The 27133-nt window shown below is 48.7% G+C and overlaps 1 protein-coding gene across 3 annotated transcripts in view; it reads left to right on the top strand.

Moving 5' to 3' along the window:
* Positions 1 to 25326, top strand: part of GATA4 (GATA binding protein 4) — a 64107-nt gene extending 38781 nt beyond the window's left edge. For all 3 annotated transcript variants that reach the window (XM_084767112.1, XM_084767114.1, XM_084767113.1), the window contains 5 exons: positions 20601 to 20770; positions 21591 to 21716; positions 21928 to 22015; positions 23473 to 23627; positions 24552 to 25326. In XM_084767112.1, coding sequence (XP_084623238.1) covers positions 20601 to 20770; positions 21591 to 21716; positions 21928 to 22015; positions 23473 to 23627; positions 24552 to 24734 — 722 coding nt within the window. In that variant the 3' untranslated portion in view covers positions 24735 to 25326. The remainder of the gene's footprint in view (positions 1 to 20600; positions 20771 to 21590; positions 21717 to 21927; positions 22016 to 23472; positions 23628 to 24551) is intronic.
* The last annotated feature ends 1807 nt before the right edge of the window (positions 25327 to 27133 follow it).

Here is a 27133-nt window from a genome sequence, read left to right on the forward strand (position 1 = left end):
CGAAAGAAAAAGAATGTTTTCCAAGTGAAGATGGCTTCAGAAGAACAGATATTTTTTTTCCCATCTCAAGAAAACTTTATCTTTCTTTTGTAAAAACTTAATGTATGAGAACATAGCAAAATGAAAAACTCCCAGTGTGTAAATTGACAGAAAGCTAACCAAGCTAACCAGTGCCAGGTAGCACTCCCCGGCTTTTTAGTTGTGTGTGTGTGTGTGTGTGTGTGTGTGTGTGTGTGTGTGTGTGTGTGTGTGTGTGTAGATATATCTAAATTTTTAAATCATCGTAAAAGTCACTGTTTAAAATCACTCGGCACTGGAGACAGTTTCTTTGAGATTAGTGAGCCAGACTGGCTCCCAGGGACTGGTCCCTCAGTAAAGCAAAATTAGAGAATTACTCCCAAGAGCTGGCTGTAAGAGCCACCAAATACAGGAACATTTGTGTAAAGAGACTGTTTTCCCTCTGACAGAATCTGAGGGAGGGCTAGGCAACACAAAGCTAAAGCAGATTTATGTTATTTATTATTTATCATCACATATTTTTGTGCTGGGGACCAGATGCCGGGCCTGGAGCCTGCTAACGGTATATTCTAACCCAGCTATCCTCTTGCCTTATGTGTAGATTCTTAATTGGCCCCTTTGAAATGAAGTCCTTCTTGTAGGACGTGTTGACTTATGAGGCTCCCCTGGCAGTGAAATGTGAGCCATGGTGGATTCCAGGAGCCCAGCAGCTACATGGAGGTGACAGCTCATGGGCTCATGGTCCGGTGTCGTGGATCTGCGTGTCAGTGGGTTGGATCTCTTGTTTTCCTGCTGGGTGACTTTGAGCAGCTTACAAAGCTTCTCTTTGCTTGCATGCCTGACCGCATTGTAAATGAGGAAACCAGGCAAAGAAATGGTGCAAGGAGCTGCCTTAGAGCCCTTGGAAGACTTTTTAATATTTAATTCAATTTTTTTTAATTTTCACATTTAAATTCTTTTATTTTTTTATTTATTTTTGTCTTTTCTTTTTTATTTTATTATTTTTTTTACATATACATTTATATTATTACACATACAAAAGATTACCTATAGCAAGAAGAACCAGGACACATCAGGAATCAGATAAATGTTACATTCTTAGTGTTTTGGCTACTTGTATTTGACAGCCTTGAAGAAGACATCTTTTCCTATCTTGGTGCGTCTAAATTTCTGGATGTAAATCAATCTCCATCACATATTGTCGTTATCAACTTAGAATGCCTATCTAGACCTAAAAACATCTTATAAAACCAAGCTACCTGGTCTTCAACTCCCTCAGAGACTTGAGAAGGAATAAACTTATTATCTGAGTATGCCAGGAACTTAATTCAATTTTTAATAACACACAAACACACACACATGAGCATGTGCACACATGTCAGTGGGTGCCCCCAGTGTCCAAGAGAGGGTGCTGATCACCTGAAGGTGGAGTTATAGGGGCTTGTGAGCCACTTGGGTCCTTGCAAGAGCTATACGTGCCCTTAACCTCTGACTTATCTCTCCAGCTCCAAGGGAGCCTTTTAAAAATACAATGCACCTCCTGTGGCTAACTCAGATGGACCGTGTCTGTGCAGACCGTAGGTACCATAACATTGACCTCCACGGCAGCAGATGTGCATAACAGAGTCAAGAGGTTTCCATGGCTTCCTGCCTCATAAGCCAACAGCATATTCGAAATGACACACTAGATGCTGTGATCCTGTTTTTTTCTTACACATACTGAGACATGGACCCATTAAAATGTGAAATCGGCTTGGAGAAGCTATAGGTGGTGACCTTAGTGTTGACGTGTTGTTTTTTGATTTATTAATAAACCTATTCACTATCGGAGGTCCTAGGGGAGCTCCAGAGACTCATAGAGTGGGTGCCAGACACGTCCTTTCTTCCTAGGCCACGAAGCCAAGACTCTCTGTGAGCCTCACAGCTAGGCTCTGGAGACAGAAACATGAGCAAGAAGGGCTCTAGGTTGAGTTAGTGCACGCTGGTTAAGTGTCAGCAACTCACAGCAGGCAAGGGAGAAACAGAAAGTGGGCAAATCTAAGAGCCATAAAAGAGAAATCTCTATTATGCAGGAGCCCATGTGATACCTCCACCTGTCTCTGCACAGGAAGTAGAGGCCAAGCTTGCTGGAGAAGGGGCCTGCGGAGTCCTGCAGGCCAAATGGGCAGCCTTGAAGCTATCTGGTAACTCAGACAGTTCTGGGAATTGCAATCCTCCTGCCTCCGCTTCCCAGGTAGCTGGGATGTGACAGGTCGGTACCAACAGCTTTGACCTGTATTTGTACAAGTATTAGTGGACACTGTGGGGCGCATTTACCAAAGTTCCTGTGTCCTGGAAGGCTTACGGTGAAGCTGAAGGACTCTTGTTATTCTGCCTTCCTGTCTTATTCTGAAGGTCTCTACAAAACACCTCACTGTAATGTTAGTTTGTTTGAGACAGGGTTTCTCTGTGTTACCCTAGATGTCCTAGAACTCGTTGTGTAGACCAGGCTGGCTTCCAACTCACAGAGATCCGCCTGCCTCCAAAGGTTGAGATTAAAGGCTTGAGCCAACACAACCCTGCCCCAGCACGTCACTATAATTTTGATTTCAATTCTCATTAAACTACTCAGGCTGACCTTGAGTGTATTGCATAGCCCAGGCGTGTCTTAAACTTGGATCCTCCTGCCTCAGCCTCCTGAGCAGATGGGATTGCAGGCCTGATCAGTCCCTACTACAAATGGTATTGTTTTAATGCTGTCATCCCTTCCTCATTTGTTACCTGAAATTCTTCATTTAAAAAAAAAGCACACATTTATGGGGGCTGGGGAGATGGTTCAGTGGTTAAGAGCACTGTCTGCTCTTCCAGAGGTTCTGAGTTCAATTCCCAGCAACCACATGGGGGCTCATAATCACCTATTATATAACCTAATGCCTTCTTCTGTTATTCAGGTGTACATGCAGATATGCAAAGTAAATAAATCTTTTTTTAAAAATGCATTTTTAGCTTACTTAATATTTGGCTGCCTGGAGTGTAGCTTGGCAGGGAGAGGCAGAATAAATGAGTACTTTACTTTTAAATGTACACAGCAATAAATTCCCTACCCTAGCATCCTTCAGAGATTATTTATTAAATTTAAAAAAAACTAGAATTCTTAATTTCCCCCTTTAGACATCTCTGGTGTGTCTTGATCATATGCGCTGATTGTTGTCCAGATTATAGCATCTTTGCCAATGGGAACTTATTCAAATTGGCTTCTGGGTCATTTGACAAAATTTAATGCTTTTCTGGATCATGCTACACAAAGTTCCAAGCTTTTCTGATGAATGTTTTCCTCCAAACCCTGAATTTGATCAATTTCTTGAGACACCAAGGTTCTCTCCTCCTCTGAGGTACCGGAAACCAGTCAGAGCCTGTTTAGCTGCTTGTGGGGTGGTCGTCCAACAAAGGCTGCATTCTACACCTTCGTGTGTAGAGGCCACGTTTTGTGTATCCAGCCATCCCTTAATGGGCTCACGAAACGCTTCTACCTTCTGGATGCTGTAAGCAATGCTCCTACTTCTACATGAGTGTGCAGTCTATTCAAGTCCTTGCTTCTGTTTCTTTGGCGCCTGCAGCAGAAGTTGTATTGCTGGCAGTTCCACATGGCAGTTCCACGTGGCTCTGAGGACCAACCCATTTCCCACAGCATCTGCATCATTTTGCATCTTTCATGAATTCTCATATTTAAACAAAAAGTCTCATTTAAAAGTTCTTAATGCTTATTTATTGTATGTGGCGGGGGTGGGGGTGGGGGGGGCGGTGTGCCACAGCGCATGCGTGGAAGCTAGGACAATGTGCAGGACTCTGGTCTTTCCTTCTACCATGTAGGTTCAGGTCCTGAGGCTTGGAGGAAGCACCTTTTCTGTGATGAGCCATTGTATGGGCTCCAGAATCCTATTCTTGACAAACGAGGCATTAAGTGCTCATTAGCACCCACAGATTCTCATAACAATGTTACGAGCACATCCTCTGGGGAGCCCCACCACCACCACCACCACCACCACCACCACCACCACCACCACGCCTGTTTCAGTTAATTCTTGCCTTTATTTGCACTTTTTTTTTTTAATTTAGTTTCCCTTTGCAGTGCTAGAGACAGGATCCAGGGCCTCATGCCAGGCAAGTGCTCCACATCTGGGTTGCACCCCAAGTCTCTTTCCTACCCTTTAACTTTGGACTTGCCCCCACGTGTTTCCAGCTCTTGCCTTTGAGGTCCTTTGTAAGCATGAGTTGCTCACAGGCAGCCACACCCACCTCCCACCCTCCATGGGCAACCTACCTGAGCATTATGGGTATCACCGCACGTGTCTTGGGCATTCCCCCTCTCCCCTCCAGGAGTAGCAAAGTAGCCATGGTGGTGCTAGGTAAAGAGGGCCTTAAAAATCAGACAGAAGAAGCTCAGCCTTTATGAATGCAGGGCAGGTGAGACAAAAGCAGTACATTGGAAAATGTACACAGGAGTGTGTGTGTGTGTGTGTGTGTGTGTGAGAGAGAGAGAGAGAGAGAGAGAGAGAGAGAGAGAGAGAGAGAGAGAGAGAGGGAGGGGGGGAGAATCTTCAATACTTAATACATGGCCTGTGCTCTGCCTCTCTGTACTTTGTGCTACTGGGCTTGGCTGGTTTCTTGGTTTGTTTTTTGTTGTTTTTGAGACAGGGTCTTATGGAGCTTGAACAAGCATGCTTTGTAACAGAGGATGGCCTTGCACTTCTGATCCTTTTGCCTCCTCCTGGGATTATGGGCGTGTACCACCGTGCCCGGTTACTGCAGTGCTGGGGGTTTGAACCCTTGGCTTTGTGCATCGTAGGCAAACACTCTTAAAGAGTTAAAGCTGCTTCTCCATCCTGCTGCTGTCTTCTTATTTGGTGCCTCACTGGACTAAAGGTGTCTCTAGAGCAAGAATTAACACTTTGTTTTGTCTGCGACCTAGTCACCTGGTAATGTCCAGGTAAATGTTCATTCATGAAACAAAGTATAGAATTCAGCCTAACGTTGACAAACTCCCTCCGTTTCACATTGGTGCCACATGTGCAGTCTTGCTGAGACTGCATGCCTGTAGAGGGCCATCCTTGTAAAGGGGCCCTCAGGAGGAGAGGTCTTGAGGTAAGCATGCTTTTATTCATAATCTGTTTTCCAGGAAGAGAGGAAGAGAGGGAGAAGGTTGAGGGAGCTGTGAGGTCTTGTGAACGGAGCTAACATGAGGCTAAGAGGTTGGGGGTCACGCAGGATTCCCATGGCACGTCTCAAGGGCAATCGGGCACTGGGAATATGAGCAGCATTTTGGAAGAGGTGCATTTGAGGCCAGGGCACGGGGGGGGGGGGGGGCTGCCAGGTGGAGATGTCCAGGAGGCAGTTGGCCACGTGCTGGTCATCGCCGCCCATTGCCTCCATTTGAAACCTCCCTAACGGAAGGAGAAAGAGGAGACGGTGGCTGGGGTGGTGGTAGGTGCGCGGTGACATATGCTGACAGACAGGAAGCCCCAAACCCAAATTATGCCTTGAAAAACATACTTAGCACCCATTTGGGTTTCAGAGGGTGCCACCTGAACTCTTCACAGCCTGCCAGCCCACTGCCACGTTCCCTGGATTGTGTTTGGGCCCACACTTGGTCATTTCCCATCTTCCTCATGCTGAGTGGCGTCCAGGTTCCGCCGAGAGGAGGCAGTTGTATGTAACCGTGCTTGCCTTCCAGCCTCGTCACAACAAAGGGCTGAGGTCCTCTGAGATCCTCTGGAGACACAAACGCCCCCCGTCAGACTCTGTTTAGAGCGTGTAAGTGCCTGTTGATTTTGGAGGAGAGCTCTGCCTGCCTGCAAGTGCCTCACAGAAGTGACAAGACACTTTCCTTCAGGGAATGTTGATATTAAGTTTCCTGCCCTGTGTAAACACACCTCCAGAAACGGCATTAATAATGGAGAGCCTTTCCCTGGACAGAACCGAGGGATGGTGGTGAGGAGAAGAAGGGGAGAGCTGGCCACATGGAGAGTGTAGCCAGCCGTGTGCATGGAGGGGGAGCCCTGCTGTCAAGCCCTCTGTCTTCATTTTCAGGACGTTTGCTTAGATTCCTTCCTGGGTTTTCCAGCTTTTCTACTATTTAGAAGCTGAAAAAAATGAGTCTTCGGAGTAGGGAGCCAGTTTGGAGAATGACTCCTCCTGCTTTCACTCTTTGCAGTGTCCTCCAGGTTTCACATCTATAGCACGGGCTTGAGGGCTAGGAGCGTGGCTCTGTTGAGAAGCACTTGCCTAGCCTGCAAGAGCCCCTTTGTCCCCCAGCCGCTGTAAGATTGCTCTTCTGTAGCTGTAACCGATCTATACCTTTGCTAGGATGTAAAAGGATGGATTGAGCTGCTCAAGGGCTTTTTATTATCAAGCTGCCCTAGTAGGACAACCTGAGTGGGAAGAGGGAGGTGGGGGGGGGGGGAGGCTGACCTCAAAGAGTGTGGAGTTGCTGAGCTGGGTGGGTTCTCTGCGGCCCCTCGCCCAATAGCATTGCGAGGAGGTTTCACTCCATTTGCTTTGTATTTGATTTTAGATGTTTGCTGGGCTGAAGAATTCCGAGGCTAAAACAAATAAAGGGGAAGGAAAAGAAATCCAACGGAAGTGTGAAGTGTATTTAATATCTGTATACTTAAGATCTAGCTTAGCACCAAAATACAGTTTGGGAGAAAAGAGTGACTTTTCGTTTTGATTGCCAGTTTGATTGGATTAAGATATGCCTAGGGGAGGCTGGAGAGATGGCTCAGAGTATATATACTGCTTTCCTAGAGGACCCAAGTTTAAGTCCCATCACCTATGTCAGGTGATTCTCAACCACCCGTAACTCCAACTCCAGGGGGATCTGGATGCTTCTGATTTCCAAGGGTACCTGCACCCACATGATCATGGACAGACAGACAGACAGACAGACACACACACACACACACACACACACACACACACACACACACGGAGACAGATACAGAAAGAGCAAGACAGAGACAGAGACATAATTAAACAATGTTTAAAAATAAAAGTAACACTATTTGAAAAAGAAAAGAAACCCTCACGGCGCTGTAACACACCTGTGAGAATGCCTGTGAATGCTTCTCCAGAAAGACTGGTTAAGGAGGAAAAGCCCACACTGAATGTGAGTTGTACTATCCCATGAGTGGGGTCTTGGGCCAAATAAAAAGGAAAACAGGCAAAGGCAAGGTAAATCCCCTCTGTCTACTGCACTATGTAAGAAACAACTGCCATGAGCTCCTGCCACCACAAATGCCCTCTCCCACGCCTCCACGCCCTCGCCCATGATGGGCAATATCCTCTCAAACAGTAAGACAAAACAAATGGTTCCTCCTTCAATTGTTTCTTTCAGACATTTTATCCCAGTGATGGGAATCTAACTGCTATCCCAAAGCAACGGCAAAAATAGGTGACTTAAGATAAAAGTGACCGACTGCCATTTGAGCCCATGGGGACATGTAGTGGACTGAAGAGGAAGAGCAGGTGGCAGAATCGGAGGGAGTTGTATTTGAAACATGAGGCACACACAGGGCCTTCCGGGAAGATGGCAGAGTAATGGTTCCGCCCTCTCCCCTTCCTCTCTCAAGACCACTCCATCAAGTATAAATAAAAAGAAGATAGATGGCAGATAGATAGATAGATAGATAGATAGATAGATAGATAGATAGATAATAGACAAAAACCAAGTAAAGTAGAATTTTCACCACCAGTGAGGTTACAGTGAAGCTCCTGACTCCATGTTGGGATTTTCTGCCAAATGTAGTGAAAATCCAGGCCACAACTGAGGGAAAAAGCTGAGAGCCTGTTTCAGACCTCCAGCCGGGTGTTGGTTTCCCTGTTAATGAAACAAGTAAATGAGTTTGGAAATGAAATTAAGTTTCTTAGCTGAAAGATTATCAGCTTGGCAAACAAGATCTGCCTGGGGGACACCCATAAAACCTGTGGAAAGGCGTACAAGAACACTCAGTGGGACAGACACCCTAATCCTGGGCGCACACGAGCATTTCCTACTCCCCTCTCCTCCCCAAACAAGTCTATAAGCTTAATGCAGTCCCAGGAAACAGCCCAATAGGGTTTCTCAAAAGCAGCTTGTCAAGTTGATTATAGAATCTCCACGGAAGAGTTATTGTATGAGCATAGCCAAGATAACTTTTAAAACAAAGACTTTTAAGAAAAGGGAACCTTCCTTATCAGAAATCAAAACAAACTAAAGAGGTCCTGGCACAGAAACGCACACAGCGATGTTCATTACAGCCGTGTTGTGAGTAGAAGTGAAAAATTACTTGTTGGAAGCCAGCCAAGGGGTTAGGTCTGGGGAGGTGAGCACAGAAAGATTGGCATTAGCTCGGCTTCCTGTCAAGCGTCAGGAATAGCCGGACAGCTGTAGGGACAGCCGGACAGCTGTAAGGACTGGGAAACCAAACGCAAATGTTATGTACCTTTCTAGTGTAAAAAACGAGTAAGTCCTCTTAAAGGAGTGAAGTTGGAGAGATGGCTCAGTGGTTAAGAACACTGACTGCTCTTCCAGTGGACCAGGGTTCCATTCCCAGCATCCTCAGGGTGGCTCACATCCAGCTATAATTCCAGTTCCAGGGGACCTGATGCCCTCTTCTGACCATCACAGGCACTGCATGCATGTGCTGCACAGCCACACATGCAGGCAAAATACTCCAAAAGTGAATTTAAAATGTAGGTTTAGAAGAATGAAGCTGATTTGCTCAGATGTGGAAAATGTGGTGCACCTTCATGAAGAAAGTGAGCTATAGAAGTGTGTGTGTGTGTGTGTGTGTGTGTGTGTGTGTGTGTGTGTGTGTGTGATGCAGTCTCTTAAGATCTGTGTGCCCCTCTCTCTTCGGTCACCCTGAAGATACGGGCTTGGGAACGGGACCTACCATGAAGTCACCACCCTGCAGCCGTCTAGCAGATGGCTTTTATTCTGCCATTATTTCATACTCTGCCACATGGAAGGTGTGATCACCTTCAGTCTAAATGCCAGCAATTGGGCCAGCAAGATAGCCAGCTCAGCAGGCAAAGGGACTTGCTGCCAAGCCTGACACTGAGTCGGATTCCCAGATCCTACCTGGTGGAGGGAAAGAACCAACTCCTGAAAACTGCTCTCTGCCTTCCATACACACTCCCAATAAATAAGAAAATAATTAAAAATTAAGATCCCAGAATGAAGCACACATACATATCAGAATATGACTAACTTGCAGCTGACATGTAATGTGAACAGAAAAATGTCCTTACCATTGTAAGCTCATTGTAAGCTCTATGGAGATTTGGGAGATGTTTGTTACCGCATAAGCCAATGATAGCTGACTGATGCATTTCTGAACAGCGCCAAATCTAAACCTAAGTCATTTATGCAAACGCTTCTGAGCATGGCTATAACAAGTCCATTATGATTTAAAAAACACATTTTCTCCTATAAAGAAATATGTTCAAGGGATGCTTGCTTGAGGCATTGCTACAAACACATAACTTGGAAACAAAACAACCAAAACAAAACAACGTCAAAAACAAAAACCTCACCTCACTCCCAAAAGAGTAATGTGCAGACAGCACTATTAATCTGAATAATTTTTTCTAAATTAGAGAATGAGAACCTTAGCTATCTATTATTTATTTTATGTGTGCGGGTATTTTCCCTGCGTGTATGTCTGTGCACCATCCGTAATACGTGGCATCCCTTGGAGGGTAGAAGCGTTGGATTTTCTGGAACTGCAGTTACAAACACCACCTCTATGTGGCGCTCTTAGCAGCCGGGCCGTCTCCCCAGCCCCAGGCTTAATTCTCTAACACTCTCTTTTATTTAAAAACAAAAACAAAAACAAAAAAAACAGATTCCATGCCTAGACAAGCAAAGCATCAACTGACTGCCCAGGGTCAACTGCCAGAAGAGGCTCCAATCCCCTCACCCTACAGAGAAGAACATAGTTGTTTTGTTTTCCTCTAGCCATACTCAGAACTGAACAGAATCTTGCCAGCTCACACCAGACTCTGTATTTCATGCAGAAAGCTTGTAGCATTTCAGGGTAACTGGGTAGATTAGCAGGAGGAGATGTTAAGTGAAGCCGATCAGGGCTTAACCTTGGTTTGATTAAGTAATCCCTGAGAATCACCCCCCCCCCCCAGGGGGAAAACAGACTTGATGGGTAAATTTCGGCACTCCGGTTCCCCTCCCCTTCGAAAAGGCGTAAATCTCCACTGAAACACCTCCCTAGCATTCAGGGCAATAAAGAGGTCACATTATATCTCCATAAATCTCCCCTCTGGCTGGCTGGCTGCTGCCATTCTGTCCAAGAGAGGAAGTTGTTTTCCTTCTGACAGTGGCTGCAAGCCTGGAAGGAAAAGGCTTTCCCGAAAGACCCATTGTCTCGCCCCCAGGGGAGCGACCCTGGCAATTTGTTCAGTGTTTCCGTCTAGACTGCCAGCCTGAAGTACTCTGGACAGAGGCACAGAGGCTAATAGTCACGGTGGCCTGGCTGAAGCCTCCTCTCCTGGGAAAGTCCTGTCTCAGGCTTCCTAGGAAAGTCAAGGAGCCAGGATCATGTCCATGTGTGTAACCGTGCTTGAGCTGCCAAGCAGAGCCGCCAGCAATGGAGTCCATGTGCACCCCTGTGAGTGTGTGACACGCACGTGAGGGAAGCTAATAGACACTAGGGCCTGTGTCTGCCTGTGGAGCTAGCCTGGGACTCTGGTGTGGAATGAGGGGAAGTGAAAGAGGACAGGATAGCGGAGCTGAACGGAGAACCACTTAGAAAAGGGATTCCGTTTTCTCACTTTTGGAGTAAGATGCTTTTATGGGAAGGTACGGCAGGAGGGAAAAATCCAAACATGAAACCTGCCTGACTTCAAAATGCTGCTATTGCATGGAGCAGGGATGAAGGCAGTCTGTGGCATAGTTAGTCATATTACTCGCAAATAATTATTTACTGCTCATTGGAAATAAGGGTGTATTTAGAGAGAAGTCTCCCTGAGCCACCAAGATACCTCTCTAGAAGTGACTGGGAACACTGTTCCTGCTCCATCCTCCTGAAAGTCTGCATTGTGAATACAAACAGCGATCTCTAGGCTCTCTCTCCCTTTGGTAAGAGGGAGTGGCATGTGGTGCCCTGTCCTTTGCTTCTGATTTACACATGAGCCAGTGAGACTTTCACAGCTGTGTCATGTGCGCTCACTGAGGCAACCAGTGTGGCCTTCGCAGCCTTCTGCTACTGCAGAGGCTGCATCCGCTCCTCACAAGCCAGAATCTACACAAGGGTCCGTGTGCTCCCAGCACACATATCAAGACGTTGCATAGTCGGATCAGATTGCACATGACACTTATTCCCAGGGTATGGTATTACCAAGTAGCCACATCCCTGGGCTGTGCCAGGCTTCCTGTCACACCGCTCATTATGCATTTGGTGCTCAGTTTCCTGCCCCCTCCCCAGGGCAATGTAAAAAAGATGGAGGTAGGCTGGGAGGATGCTGGGAAGAGCCACAGGCACACAGTGATTAGGGGAGACTGGACCAGTGCTGGCCTTCGTCTACAGCATGGTCTGCAGCATCCTTTGATGAGCTATATGTCATTTTCACACTTGCTGGAACTGTGCCCTGTAGGGAGAGCTTTCTTTCCCTTTCCCTCTGCAGAAAACACAACGCCATGGTGGACACTTGAGCCAGATGAGGTTACAGCTCCCAATAGGAGAATCCTGGTCCTGAGGAGAAGTATTTGGTGGGAGGTATTTTCCCACTTACTTGTTTTCTGCGCACCCCTTCGTGGGCACGCTGTGGCACTCCTGTAGAGGTCAGGGGACAGCTTTCAGGAATCCGTCCTCTCCTATCCTATGGCTTCCAGGGACCAAACTCATCTCATCAGGCTTGTCAGTAAGCGACTTTACCAGCTGAGCCTCAGCACTGGCCGCTACTTTTGAGACAGTCTCATGTGTCCTAGGATGATTCAGTTGAGATATAGCTTTGGGTAGCCTTGACCACCTAATCCTCCTGCCTCCACCTCCTAAGTGCTGGAATTACAAGTGTGCACCACAACTGGATCTTTTCATCTATTTTGAGATGTGAATATCCAAGGAATTAAAGATGGAACAGTAGACGTCTCCCATCCTTCACATGCTAACAAGACTAATTTAATTGCTTTAATTGTTTAATTGAATTTAATTGTTTGCATACTTAATTATTTTAAATCATGTTTGAGGAATTTTTTTTTTTTTGAAACAAGGTTTCTTAGCGTAGTCTTAGCTGTCCTGGACTCACTCTGTCGACCAGGCTGGCCTTTGAACTCAGAGATCCACCTGCCTCTGTCTCCCAAGTGCTAGGATTACAGGCGTGTGCTGCCACCACCGAATGAAGAAGGAAATCTTAATATTTCTAATATAAATTATTTTTAATCTAGCCCAATTTTTTTTATTTCCTGACTGAAACTTGTTTTTCTTGCTTGCTCCCGATCACTGAGTGGTTGGATCATTTCCAGTATTTTGCTGTGAAAATATTTAAAATAAACATTTCTCCCTTTGGAGACTACTCCAGTGAATTATTGGAGCGGTGGTTAGTGCAATGTGGTGTTCTTTTGCCCAGACATATATCCATTATACACAGTTACACACACACACACACACATTTCATATACATGTGCATACAGGTGTGTTCTTGCAACCCCTTGGTGCTGCATAAATAACTCTCCCAGACCAGTACCAAGTGTGGCAAGGGGACTCTTCTGCCCCATGTGACACTTGGAGGTTCAGATATTTTTGGAGGTCCGTGTGTCAGTGTACACTGAGTTCATGTTGTGCGTGCCAAGCACTGCAGGTGGAGTGACCCAGAGGACAGCAGTATGGTGTGGGGGAGGGCACAATCAGGTCACTGACCTTCATGGGAGTGGCACTCACCCTCAGGTCACCTGTCTTCTCTGGACCTCGATTTTCTCTCAAGACTCATGAAAATGCATGCGCTTCATTTGCTGGTTTTAGAACCTCCTTCATCGCGGTACTCTCAAGGAGCCTTGCCATCTGACCTGAGCCCACAGGTGGGAGGGAGCCAGGAGCTGCACAGCTGTCAGATGGCCAGGTCGATGGAAGAGAGGGCACCTTTGGGCAGAGTCCAGGAAGCCTTTTGCTTGCTCATTCATCAGGACTCTGTGGGTGTAGCTGAGCCAATGGTCGTTAACCGGAAGCCTGAGGGTTCTGGGGTGTCACCACTCTTGAGAAATACAACAGTGGTAGGATTTTATGAAACATATTCTTAGCAGCCTTTGATAGCCTTATCTGGGACGTCCTTGCTAGGACCAAGGAAGTTGTAGCTTTTGATAAGATGGCGCTTCCTGTGTCCAGCACGGGCCCAGCTTTGCAGAGCACAGGCATCCAGCCAGGGCAGATTTGTTGCTAAGCACAAGTATTCTCCTGATGCTCTACAAACAGGGAAGCCTGTTCTTGCCATATTCCTGAAGTTCTGCTCGTGATGGTGATGAGACTGGGGAGCATTCTGCTAGTGGGCGCTCTGCATGGCAACGACACGAAATCTCCCTCTGAAAGCTTCAGAGACCCAGATGAGGCTGGAAAGACAGTGTGCTTGGGTCCTGGACTTCTCTCAGTCCTGCTGTTAACACATCTTGTTGAGGCTGAGTTTCGAGCAACAACCAGATATAGACTCTGGGTAGAGAGTGTTGGGCCAGGCAGAAAAGCTACAAGGTCAGTAGGTAGCGGCAGAAGATTCCTGTTTTCTAAGCCACAGCTATCGACCAACCCAAGGGCCTTCCCTCAATTGCTCCCTGCCCTGGGCTGACCTCTAACCCTGACCCAACAGTGACAGGCCAGGTAGGAGCAGGAGCAGGTAGTTGGGATTGTGGGACTTTCTAAGGAAAGACAGGTCCTTACCCTGCCTCAGATGCTGAAGTGGCAGGACTGTGCCTCTTAGCGATGAACTGAAGACACTTTTCTTTAGTCATTTAGTCTTCAATTTTCCACTCTGTCTAACTCCCTGTCTCGCCTCCCCTCTTTTTTTTCCTTCCTCTTCTCCCTTCCCTCCCTCCCTCCCCCCTCCTTCCCGCCTCCCTCCCTTCGTTTCAGAACGTCCTTGCCTGTATATGATGTTTCAGGACCCAAGTCACATTTAGAGTTCCCACAGGCCTGAGGCTTGTCCCACATGGTCATTGGCACTATGCTTCTCAGCACAGGAGCCAGAGGCCAGGGAGGCCTTCACAGTGTCCACCCCAAGGCCTGGCTCTGGAACCACTTCTGTTCCACAGTCCCCTAGTTTCTAAAATAGGTGCTTTAATCCCATCTGAGCACCATGGGAGCTGTGGCCCTCCCAGCCAGCCAGCCTCCTGTCATGGGCTTCTGCTGCGGCCTGATGAAGCCCAGAGGGCCGGGGCTAGCTCAGCGGCTGCCAGAAAAACCCCAGGGCTTGTTTGTCTCTTGTGCTCCAGACCCAGGCGCCAGCCAGCCGCACAGATGGATCAGGGCCTGTCAGGAAATCCAGGCCCAATGTGCTGAACTTTGGGTGCATGTGATACTGGGGTTCAGCCTGGGACATTTGAGTGGAGCTGCACACTTCGCTCCTGAAGACCTCCCCCTCCCCAGTCCCAGGGAAGGGTCCCTTGTACACAGCTTGGGCTGCATGTGGCTTTTCCCCCAAAGATTTTTATTTTTTAATTTTCTTCCTCTTCTGGCCCTTTCCCTAGCCCTGAGAGCCCTGGGAATGGACATCATCACTGTGTGCTGTGCCACCCCTCTCTGAATAAATGACATGGTGATCTAGAACAGCAGAAACAGAGAGAGGGTACTAAAAGTCAGATTTACTGCAGTCTGCCACATTTAATAGAATTATTTGTTTTGAGCTGTGTGTCCTCAGCTGGGCCAATAAACTCTTGGACAGAGATTTTTGCTCTAATTTTTCCTGACATGCCTGTGTGTTCAGCACTTGACACACGGGTCAGCATTTAACAGACACAGGGTGAAAGTCTGAGCTGCAGAAGTCCAGAAAAACACCCTCTCAAGCTGACAGACAAGCATGGAGCAAGGGTTCCTCCAGCATGGGCTGTGGAGGAACAACATGGGCTGTACTGAGTGGAATCTGCTCTGTAACCTCAGGTGAAAGGCGGAAGGTCACACCACAGCAGATGGCCTGTGTGGCCCTCACACTACAAACTGGCAACGCAGCATTGGCTACCTGGGATTTTCCCCCAAAGGTCAAGGCACAAACCCTGCTCTCCACAGTGCCCAGAGGAATGCTACTGGCCATAACCTGGCTTCCTTCCCTTTATCTCTCCTTTTCTTCTCCTCCTCCTTCTCTCAGTCCACGGTTGCTCCCTGTGACGTACTGGGCTCTATAGGATGGATAGACGGGTAGGGGTAGACTGAGTCTGTGACTTCAATTGCATCAGCCTCAGAGAGGTCAGGGCCCCAGTTTCCTTCTAGGTGCTTGGGTGTCTGTAGTTTGCCATGTCTGGGAATATCCATCCTGTTAACAATGTATTCCTGTTTGAAAGAGAAATGCTTAAAGTAGGGCAGGGGATGCTAGTGGGAGTTAGGTGCCCATCTTTGGGATTAGGAAAAAAAATTTCCCCATTTCCCATGAGCAGCACTTCTGAGAACTAGACTGAACTACTTTCCTAGACTGTGAACTTTTGCTTCCAGTGTTTGTAGCCTGCAGCCTCAAACTTTGAGTTGGGAACCCTATGGCCTTATCCAGAGAAAGCATAGTTTTCCTAGTCTTCCTTTGTGTCCTCAACTGTTCCCGAGTTGTCTCCTTTGTCCCCGGTCTTCCTCTCCCTCTGCCCCTCTTCTCCAACCTTAGAACAATAATCCATCATTGTTATCTTGCTGGGTGTTTGCAGAGCACTCCACGGCCATTGTTGTAAGTTTTTCCTCTTATTTGCAAAGTACTTTACAGCTATTATTACGAGACTGTCCTCTCAAAGTGGAGGGATGCTGACCCACTCACTCTCCAGGGCTGGATTCCCACTGCTCCCAGTGGGGTGGACCAGGGCCTGTACTGGAGAGGGGTGGGGTGTCACCAGCTGGAGCCTTGACTGGACTCTCAACCTGCCCTCTGGGAAGTTACACCCCATGTCTTTCCTGTGAAGAGTAAGAGGTGCTGATTTGGGGCTCACAGCCTGGTACCCATTCTCCCCCAGAGTAAGTACAAAGCTGCAGAGATGGGCTGCACTCTTTCCATTCCTCAGCCCAGGGGAGCAAGGGGAGTTTATTTCTGTGTCAGACATAAGAGCATAAGATTCCCCGCCCCCCTCTTCCCGGGGTGGGGGGGACATTAAGAGCTGCTTGGGGATCGCATTTCTTCTTTTTCTAAATCAGAATTTTTAAAATGAGCAGTTATGATGTTGTTATAGACCAGTGCTCTCATGAGAACAAATGCCCCCACAATTAGTCCCTCAAAGCTGCTCTCTGTCTGTCTTTGTTGCTGTCACTTACAGTTCGCATGCAGGCCAGCATCTCCATTATATTGCTCTTTGTGTTAACTATTAAAGTTTTCACGTGAGGTGGCTTGGTTGCTTGAGAGCGCTTGTTACTCTTGCAAAGGGCTTAGGGTTCGCTTCCCAGAACCCAAATGATGGCTCAGAACCAGCAGTGACTCTAGTTCCTGGGGGTTCAATGCTTTCTCACCTTTACAAGCACCAGATGCACACACGGTACACATGCACACACGTAGGCAGAATACTCACACACACAAATAAATAAATCTTTTTTTTTTTAAATAAAAGTTTTTCCGAGCAGTGGCGGCACACACCTTTAATCCTAGCCCTTGCGAGGCAGAGGAAGGCGGATCGCTGTGAGTTCGAGGCCAGCCTGGTCTACAAAGCTAGTTCAGGACAGTCAAGGCTAACACAGAGAAATGCTGTCTCAAAAAAACCAAAATAAATAATTAAATAAATAAATAAATAAAAGAAAAGTTTTGTAGCAGGCATATCGCAGTGAGTTCAAGGCCAACCTGAGTCTAGGACAGCCAAGATAACATAGAGAAACCCTGTCTCAAAAAACCAAAAGAATAAAAATTAAAAATTAAAAAAAAAAGTTTTGTGTAACATTCCATCGAACCTGTTGGGCAATAAGATTTTGTGGTGGACTACATACACACCTATGCCTGGAACCACAGTCTTTGCTTCCTGCCCAGTTCTCACCTTTGTTGGTGAGTTACATTGACAGGTCTATCTGGGTTGGTGTCTGCCACAAACCCCACACCCAGTTGAAAGTTCTGAAGATGGAATGAGTCACCTTGTCACTCACTATTGATTTTTAGGGCCAGTTTGTTAAACTAGATCATTAGCATTCTGAGACCAAGGTAACCCTCTTAGCTCCGGTGGCATCTGCTGGCCTGCTTAAACCACAGGTGTTTGGTAAATATTTGTGGGTGACAAATACTTATTGGTCAGTGCCCGGTGACTTTACCTGGGCAGGAAAACAGTTGCTAGAATGCATAACCTGTTCTCTGATGTGCACTCGCTTGGCCTCCCCAGGTCAACCTGTGTGTTGCATTCTCAGAGCAGGGAAGGGTAAGAGCAGCAGAGAGGACACATCTGTGGATGGTGCTAATTTCCTTTGATGATATATGCCCACTCGTAATATCCCGAGTGTGAAGAAAAGCCGGGATCTCCCTTCTCACAAAGAGGGATGGATCATGAGGGGTTTCCACCCTAGGGCTTAAATGAACCACTGTGAAAAGGAAACTTGTGTGAGCATCTCTGAGGGAAGCGTTGGAGATGCTCGGTTGGAGAAACAGACTTGAGACATTGATGGAATGACAGGATCTCAGGTTTTCTCCTGTAGTACAGGATGGGTTAAAATGAATGGAGAGAGGTACAGGTGAGACAAAATTGTCCACAAATTGTTAGAAACCAGTTGATGGTTACATAGGAGTTTATTTTATACTCTGCCATCTTCCTTTATCTCTTCCGAGATAAAGAAAAACAGAACCAAAGGCTTCCAAGAGGTTTGGATTAGGACAGTGAGCATAGTCCCCGATCCCAGGGTGCGATTTAAGCCGGTCAGCAGTCTCAGTTTAACTTTGAGGCTGTAGTGCCATCTAGTGTTCATGGCAAATAAAAGGCTGCCATTGCTGGCTAGCTCCTGGCTCCTCTGGCTATTTATTGGCTCTGTGAACTCCTGGCCTTCCTACCGCTCTCAGTAGTGGGCTTGAGAGAAAAGAGCCAGGCTGGCAGGCCACAGGCAAGGTGCTGGTGTTAGTGCTGCTGTTGATGGCCCAGCAGAGAGCAAGCCACGTTCAAGAGTCACCTCCAGAGGCAGGCGACCTTGATGAAGGGCTTTCAGTGTGACGCAGGTGTAAAAATAGCCTCCCTGTGCTGGCTTTCCCTAACTCCCTGGCCTGAGCAAACAGCTCCCCACACCTGTACATTGTTTGCTTGGTACAGACACGCTGCTGCCTGTTTGCAGGTGTAAATGACTGTTTGTGTACCCAGAGCTGTGGGGAGGGCGACCTACCCTCTTCTACCCCAACATTCCCTTACTGTTGGTTACTGAACAGTGGGGCTGGTGAACCCCAGGGCTGGGGCCTGAAGGAGTGACGGACTCCCCTTTAACCCTGGCGGCCTCCCTGGAGAGCTCAGCATTGCCTTTGGTACGAGGACAAGGGCGATCTGGAGACCAAGGTGGCTGTGCTTAGAGACAGAAAACTTAGATGGTGTGAGCCAGAGAGACTTCTGGAAGTTTTTAACCAGGCCTTACATAGGCCAAAGGGAATGAGAAAACCAACCATACCTCTCTCGCTCAGGCAGTGAGAAGGGAAGGGGTAGTGAATGAAAGATGACAATGACAGCCTTCTGGGGGAGGGCGGACACATTTTATGGACTCTAAAGCACTACAGATCACAGTAGACATCTTTATTGTATGCTTCATATACAGGGAAACAGAGCAAAGAGTAACACCAGATCACACATATGGTTAGAAGAAATATCCTAGATTCATTTCTGTTGCTTTGGCAAAATACCCTGACAAAAAGAGACAGAGGGGAGAAAGGGGTTATTTTAGGTTGCAATTCCAAGTTACAGTCCATCCTTGTGGGGAGTCACAGCAGCAGGAGCTTGAGGTAATTGTTCACGGCACAGTTACCCTAAGAGCAGAGAGGTATGGATGCACGCATGCTCACACGCTTGCTCGCTCGCTCGCTTGCTTTGCGCCGCTTTGTTCTGCTCTTGGCGCAGCTCAGGATTCCTCACATAGAGAATGCTGCTGCCTACACTGGGCTGGGTCTTTGCACATCGATTAGCTTAATTAAGACAATCTTCCATACATGTGCTCATGGCCAGTCTCATGTAAACCGTCCGACTTTCTTCTGAGGTAAAATTCAAGTTGACAGTTGTCCCAGGTGTCAAGTTAACAAAGCTAACTGTCCCAAGTGGGGAAACTAAGCGAACTACAAATTGAAGAATGTAAATAGAACTCTAGTCTCTGTGACCTAAAGTTCTCCTAGGATAGTATTCGGAGTAATAGTCAGAAACTCAACAGATTTACGTAGGGAGGCCGGTGTTTACAAAACAAAATAGGAGGAACTGGACAGAGATTAAGCAGTTCTTGAAGAGCAGGAGTGGAAGTGGGGGTTGGGGGAAGCTGGGGGCACTGTTCCGTGACTATATCACACCGTGCTGGAGGGCGCTTATAACCCATTTCCAGTGTGGCAACACATTAAGGCATTAAGCAAACCGAAGAAAAGCAAGATAGGCTCGGCCATATTGCTTGACCTCAGCTAGGCAAGAGCACGTGTTCACACAGGAGGTCTTACCAAGGACAGAACACAGTAACATGCTCGAAACACTGCTGTGACCTGTATGCTCTCCACATGTTTGGGTGCTCATTCCCCTATAATACCAATGCCTTTACTTTTACAATTATTATGACCGCAATGCCTAGGGATGCTTGAACAGAAGACAGACTTATTTTAGCTTATGATTTCATAGGGATTCGGTCCACCGTGGCAAAGGAAACACGGCAGAGTGGATAGGGCCGACAGCGAACTGTGGAGAGTGGACAGGGCCGACAGCATGCTGTGGAGAGTGGGTAGAGCCAACAGCGTAGTGTGGAGAGTGGGTAGGTCCAACAGCATACTGTGGAAGTTTCAGAGTGCAACAGACCAGAAAGCAGGGACAATGGGTCCCAGTATAACCTTGAGACTGCTGTCAGCCAGGCCCCACCTCCTAACCGGGTTCCACAGCCTCCCAAAATAGAGCCACCAGCTGGGGAACAGGTGTTCCTGTGGGGACATTTCATGTTCAAATCATCGACACAGTTATAATTTTGGAAAGGAAAATGACAAGAGGGGTCGGAGTAGGTTAGGTGGATGGACGCTATGAAGACTCTGGGGGCAAGATCTGGACTCAGAAACGGCCCCTCTAGCCTGGGTAGCTGACAACTCTTCCTCGGGCAGTCCAGCTGTATCTGGATGGTGGGCAGTAAAAGCCACTCACCATGCAGTCCCTACTGAGGAAGAAAGAGTGGCCTGGAGAGACCTCTTGCCGTGCCTTCTAGGTGAAAGGTCTCCAAACCAAACAAATAAATAATTACCTGTGTCCTTTCTCTTGTGTCCTCCCCCAGTAGATATGTTTGATGACTTCTCAGAAGGCAGAGAATGTGTCAATTGTGGGGCCATGTCCACCCCACTCTGGAGGCGAGACGGGACAGGACACTACCTGTGCAATGCCTGTGGCCTCTACCACAAGATGAACGGCATCAACCGACCCCTTATTAAGCCTCAGCGCCGGCTGGTAAGAGAGCGTCTCTATGCTTAGGCCCACCAGCCCAGAAAACAGTCAGCTTCTCCCTTCCTTCCTGCACTTGGCTTTGAGGCTCTTGCTCAGCTTGAAATTTTGGAATTAGAGGCTATGGACTGAGGGTTTGGGTAGGTAGGAATTTAAAAAAAAAAAGAGCCTCTCACACCTTTAGGGTGAGCTTGCACTCACCCCAACGATCCTGGCCCAGCTAATCCATCCCCATCACCACTCAATGGTAGAAAGTAAAGTTCAGAGAAGTGAGTGGTGCCAGCCACTGGCCACAGGGAGCCAGATCAAAGCCTCCCAGTCTCCAGTCCCCTTAGTCTTGAAGGCCAACATAAACTAGAAGCCGCCTTATTTTCAGCTGATCACCTAGAAAGACCCAGAATTCAAGAAGACAAAGCAGTACGTGTGGGTCCTGGCTGGGAAAGCCTGGCACTGGGGCAGTGTAGTTGCAGCCTGGGTCTGTGCCCCGTTTATGCCACCTGACTCTGACCAATACCAACCCTGGTGTTATGACAGGGGAGGGGAATAGAGGCTTCTGAAGCTTCCTCATTTAGGTTCCTCAAATCCCTCACCCTAAACACCCTCAGGTACTGAGATTCAAGAGCTCCCCCTTGGGGAAGAGTTTCTCTGTTGACAGTGCCCAGGTCACTCATGCCATACCCTGAGGCTCTCTCTGGTTTGGCTTGCATCTGTTTCCATGAGTGGTCTAGGTACCCAGAAACGGTGCGAAGACTGGCCCGAGGGCTCATATGAAACTATTCTGGCCTAGTACTGCTAGACACAAAAACACTTCCTTCCTATGTTGTAGTCCGCTTCCCGCCGGGTAGGCCTCTCCTGTGCCAACTGCCAGACCACCACCACCACGCTGTGGCGCCGTAATGCCGAGGGCGAACCTGTGTGCAATGCCTGCGGCCTCTACATGAAGCTCCATGGGGTGAGTGGATGCCCTGCCCTGCTGTGTCTATGCCCTACCTATACCCTCTCATGCCCTCCTCCCTTCCTATTCTGTGGGTCTCACTCATCTTCCCTTCAGAAGAGAATCCATTTGCTCCTTCTTTCAAAAGCCTTCATTTGTGTGTGTGTGTGTGTGTGTGTGTGTGTGTGTCTAAAATGGAAAGCCATATATTTAACTTCCAACCCTCCAGGTACCCAGGCCTCTTGCAATGCGGAAGGAGGGGATTCAAACCAGAAAACGGAAGCCCAAGAACCTGAATAAATCGAAGGCACCGGCAGGTGAGGAATAGATCTGTGTGTAAGTGTGTGAACAAGTCAGCAGCTCCCAGGGCATATGACAGCCGTGTCTGCTCCGGAGAGTGGCCAACGCAGGCAGCCAGGGTATGATGGTTCCCTCTTCCTCCACCCACTTCTCTCAGGACAGCCTAATAACCCAGTAAAGGAGTCAGCACCATGAACCCCTCCCCCCAACCCCACCCTCCCCAACTCCTGTCTTTTATGCTGTAACGAAAGCAGACAAGCTCTCGTTAGCCATGCTCCTGACAGGCTGATGTGTAATGTCACATAGTGCTCCAAGCTTGCACAAGTCCCTTCAGAGAAGCAATTTTTTTTTTAATCCCGTGAACCTGATAAGCAAACTGAGGGTCCAGTGCAATGGCTTACAATCACATTGCTATTGACTGGGATCTGGAATGTTCTCCCGGATCCATATGCTCTGCCATCTTCATGGTTTCTATGTAGCTCAGAATAGCCTTGAACTCATGACCCTCCCGCCAGAGCCTCCTACGTGCCAGGTTCATAGGCATGAGCCACTATCTCAGGCAACGCCCTCTCAGTTTCTAGATTAAGAAGGTCATTAACGGCTTCTACTCAGTGCCTTCTTTGCTGCACACCACCAAATGAGGATTAGGACCTGACTGCGTTCGGTTGCAGAGGGGATGAACCGGCTAATGTGATGGACACGTCACCTTCTCGCACCAGACAGGCAGACTCACCAAGATGCCCATTTTCACCACCAGAGGCCTGGAAAGCATTCTACTTTCTTATATTCAACAGGGCCTTCTGGAAGAAGCTTCTGCCACTCCCCAGGGGTCCTGCCTTTTTCTGCCCCCCAGGCTGTCACTGTAGCAGTGCCCCCCCCCCACTAGCATCCTTCCTCCCATGTGGCAGGCAAGGGCCATTTGTTATCTCCATTTATCCCAAGCAGTGCAGCTGTCCATACTTGGTCACAGAGAAATTAATAGAGTTAATTGTAAGTTGTTCCAGAACCTTCTGGCAGGATCCTGAAATCTATAGTATTTGCATTTAAAAGTTACACCAAGAGTGTGTAATCCCAGACTGATGCGGTCATCAGGAAGGTGTCTAATGGATCTACGGTCATAATGGAATCACCGAGTCATTTGAAAAAGTTCCCTTGGGGGCTGGCGGTGTAGTTGGGTGGGTAGAGTGCTAACTCAGCACACAGGAGGTGCCACAGGTCAGTAATCCCAGCACTCAGGAGGTGGAGGCAGCAATATCATAAGTTCAGTGGCATCCTTAACCACACAGTGAGTCTGCAACTAGTCTGGGCTCCAGCAGACACTGTTTTAAGAAGGCAGAAGAATCTCCTTGGAATTCTGATCCTTCCTTCCGACTTTGAGAGGCGCTGTTCTCCTTCCCCAGCCTCCAGCAGATGTCAGTAAGGCCTCTGCTGTCCCTGCTGCTGAACTGGGTTCCCTGCCTCTGCCTCCTCGCAGGTCCTCCCGGAGAGAGCGTCCCTCCCACTAGCAGTGCCTCCAGCAACTCCAGCAACGCCACCAGCAGCAGCAACAGCAGCAGCGAAGAGATGCGCCCCATCAAGACAGAGCCTGGGCTGTCATCTCACTACGGGCACAGCAGTTCCATGTCCCAGGTGGGTAGGGTGGCAGGGCTGATAAGGAGGTAGATTCTCCATCCCCTAGTGGCCAGACCAGCCTTGGGAGGTGAGCTGCAGGGCTTGGCACAGCCTGGCCTCCGAGCCCTCGCCCCACCAGTTGCCGCAATCTGGACACAAATAATGCCACTCAGCATCTTCCCTGTGCTGTGCTGTGGCCTTCGGGGACAAGAAGAGGGACCGCACCCAGGGTGCACATGGCAGATAGCACAACTACTCCCTGAGTCAGTCTTGAGTGTTGGGGTTGGAAGCAGACTTGAATTCGAGAGCTTGAGAAGCTTTGACCTTGGCCTTGAAAGCATGTCAGAGGAGGCCAGAGGGCCCTGTTAGTATGGCACACAGAGGAACACAGGAACCACAGTGGACAGGTTGGGGCAGACATGGGCAGGAAGCTGTTTTCATGAGTTCCAGCTTCCTGAGACCCTCAGGATGGTCCAACAGGGGACCATGGCCTCCTGCAGGTATGGTGGCAGCCCTGTACCTCTGCCTCTTTAAGGATGAGGAACTCACAGGTTCCCTTTCCCAGCCCCCATTATCCCTAATTGTGAAAGGCTGTTTGAGCATTCTACCATCAGTATAGAGTGATCCAGAGAGACCTTGGTTCCGCAGAAGCAAGAGTGTTAGGACCCTTTCAGGATGAAGGGAATGACCTCAGTCTGACCTGGAAGACCTCTCTCTGACCCGGAAGTGGTGATGAGGGTGTCTCTTGATGCTGTTAGAGCCTTCCGAGAAAGCACAGCAGCACGGAACTCCTGGGTTGTGGCTTAGAAGCCACTGGGGAGCCCCTGCAGCTGGAGGGCCCAGGGGAGCAGCTGGAGTCTTACTCTCATGTCCCCTCCCCCAGCCCTGATCCCTGGGGCCCCAGGAGCATCCTACTGACTCACTGTGCTCTCTGCCTTCCAGACATTCTCTGTCAGTACCGTGTCCAGCCATGGGCCCTCCATCCATCCAGCGCTGTCGGCTCTGAAGCTCTCCCCACAAGGCTATGCATCTCCTGTCACTCAGACATCGCAGGCCAGCTCCAAGCAGGACTCTTGGAACAGCCTGGTCCTGGCTGACAGCCACGGGGACATAATCACCGCATAATCAGCCTCCCCTCTCCCTCTTCAAATTCCTGCTCGGACTTGGGACCTGGGGGGGGGGGGCCCAGCAAAGTCTGAGGCTGGGGCACCCTGGCCAGCCCCTTTGTCTGGGAACAACTCCCGAAGAACAACTGGGTAGAACTTGAAGTTGTTGACAATCGCTTAGGGATGTGGGTACTGGGTTTCTACAACTGCCTTTCCCAGGTGGACCACTGGAAAGAACCTGCATTCCTACAGACAAGCCCCCCCCCGACCCCCTCTACTTTGCTGCAAGCACAGCACCGTGAGGCTCTTCTTTCTCCTTCTCTGCCTGCCCACTCAGGATAAACACACAAGTCTCCTTCACCCCCCAGATCCCCACCCGGGTCTCTAGGGGGCGGGGCTTTTCCTTTGTGCTCCTAGGGTGGCTGTAGGGGCTCAGGCTTAAAGACATCCTCTGTAGCCTGAGCAGGGTGTCCACTTGCTGAGGACGGGATGTGGCAGCCTTTGCCCTTGTCCAACACTCCCCTTGAGGCATGACACATCCCTTGCATGGCCCCACATACCAGATCTGACTCCAAAAGTGCTGAGTGCAATCAGATGTTACTGAGTGCTTCCTGGGGGAGGTATGGGGTGGTGGGGGTGGGGGGGAGGGAAGGGGGAAGGAAGGCACATCACCCATCACACAGGAGAGCTTCATCAAACCACAGTCCGGCAGTGGTGGCCTCTCCTTCCTCTCCCAGGGACATCCAACCCTTTTCCTCTCCAGCCTGGACATCTCCTACCCTCCGCAGAACTAGCGCTCAGGTGTGTAGTAGGCGAATACCACTTGGTGCTACTCCTAGCATCCCTTTTAACCCCTTCACACACAGGGGTTCCAAGGAGGAACAAAACATGCTACTACAGAAGCAGCTCTGGGGACTGTGCCCCTCGGCACCGTGGGTCCCTCTGGAGGTTGTTCCTACAGCACCATCCCGCTCCAGGACTCCAGCTTGCTTGCTCTGAGCCGGCCAAGCCATGGCCTCTCCAGTCAGGCAGTTACCTGGATCCGGGCCTTTCCCCAGCACGAAAGAAGAACAGAGTCTCTGCAAGATAAGTTCAAAGCAGATACAACAAAAGGAAACTTGGGGAAAAGGCTAAGGTGACAGATGGAAGAAGATGTCTCCGGGCCCGATGAGATCGCCGTTGCTTGTAGCTGTCCTAGAATTGGCCTTCTCCCCTTACCCCCACCATTACTGACCCCCCCTAAAGATTCTTCCTTGTCCTCATCACCCACAGAGCTGTAGCCAACTGTGGCATTCCCTTATTGTACCCCAATCCCCCAGCCCCAACCCCTAAACCTTACTGGCCGTAGCAGAGAATAGCTTTGAACCAAGAGTCTAAGTCACGGCCAGCATTTACACTTGTGTCCTCCCTCAAGGCCGCCTTCCCATGATCCCCTCCTCCACGACCCGTTAACATTGTCTTAAGGTGAAATGGCTGTAAAATCAGTATTTAACTAATAAATTTATCCATATTCCTTCTTCCCTCAGACGTTTTTTTCCTAGGAGGCCTGATGCTCTTGTCCTTTTTAGTGGACCGAATAGCCCAGGCCACCTCTACCCAGTTTCCCCTCCAAGGTTTGGGCAGTTGGTCCTTCGGAATTGGTGGTGGAGGCTGGTGGGAGAATGGCACTGTAAGATCTCAGGACAGGGGTCATCTTCCTGGAGTGACGGGGGCACCGTTAGCTGGAGCTCCTCTGTTCCCCATCTTCTCACATAGATGTCATCTCTAGAGCAACTAGATGGCCCTCTATCCCTCTGTCTCTGGGTTTAGGACACATCCTAAAGGACAGGCCCCACGGGACAAATACTTAGCCTCACTGAGACAATGACAAAGCTCTGTCTCCTTTATCTGTTTTGGCCTCACCTTCTCAGGCAACAAGACTTCCTATTTGCTTCACCTCACAAGTATGAGGAACATGGAGGCAGCATTGGTCTCATTTGGTCCCTGTCACGTTGGCTGGGCTTGCATATCACTCATCTTCAGGGCTACCCTACCTTTCACTTGGTTTATGCCAAATCTACCAGGCATTCAGGACCCCAGATCTCATGGCACCCTGACTATTTTCTGGTAGTTAATAGCACACGCAGAGACACCATTCTGTGTAGGACCAGAAAATCTTTTTAAACGTTTTTCAAAATTGTTTAGTTAACTGTGTGGGAAGTGGCACACGTGCCCCAGCACACCAGTGAGGTCAGAGAACAACTCCTGGGAGTCTGTTCTCTCTTTTGCACCCTTACATACGGTCCAGGAGATCAAAGCCTGGGATGACCCATCTTACTGGCCCAAGGAAAGCATTTCAACTCTTAAAAGAATAACAGCAAATCCCATTCAACTGAGAGCTATTGTCAGTCAGGAAAGATGAGTCCCAGTAAGAAGACG

Source organism: Acomys minous (genome assembly GCF_964271855.1).
Source record: "Acomys minous genome assembly, chromosome: 18".
Classification (NCBI taxonomy): domain Eukaryota; kingdom Metazoa; phylum Chordata; class Mammalia; order Rodentia; family Muridae; genus Acomys; species Acomys minous.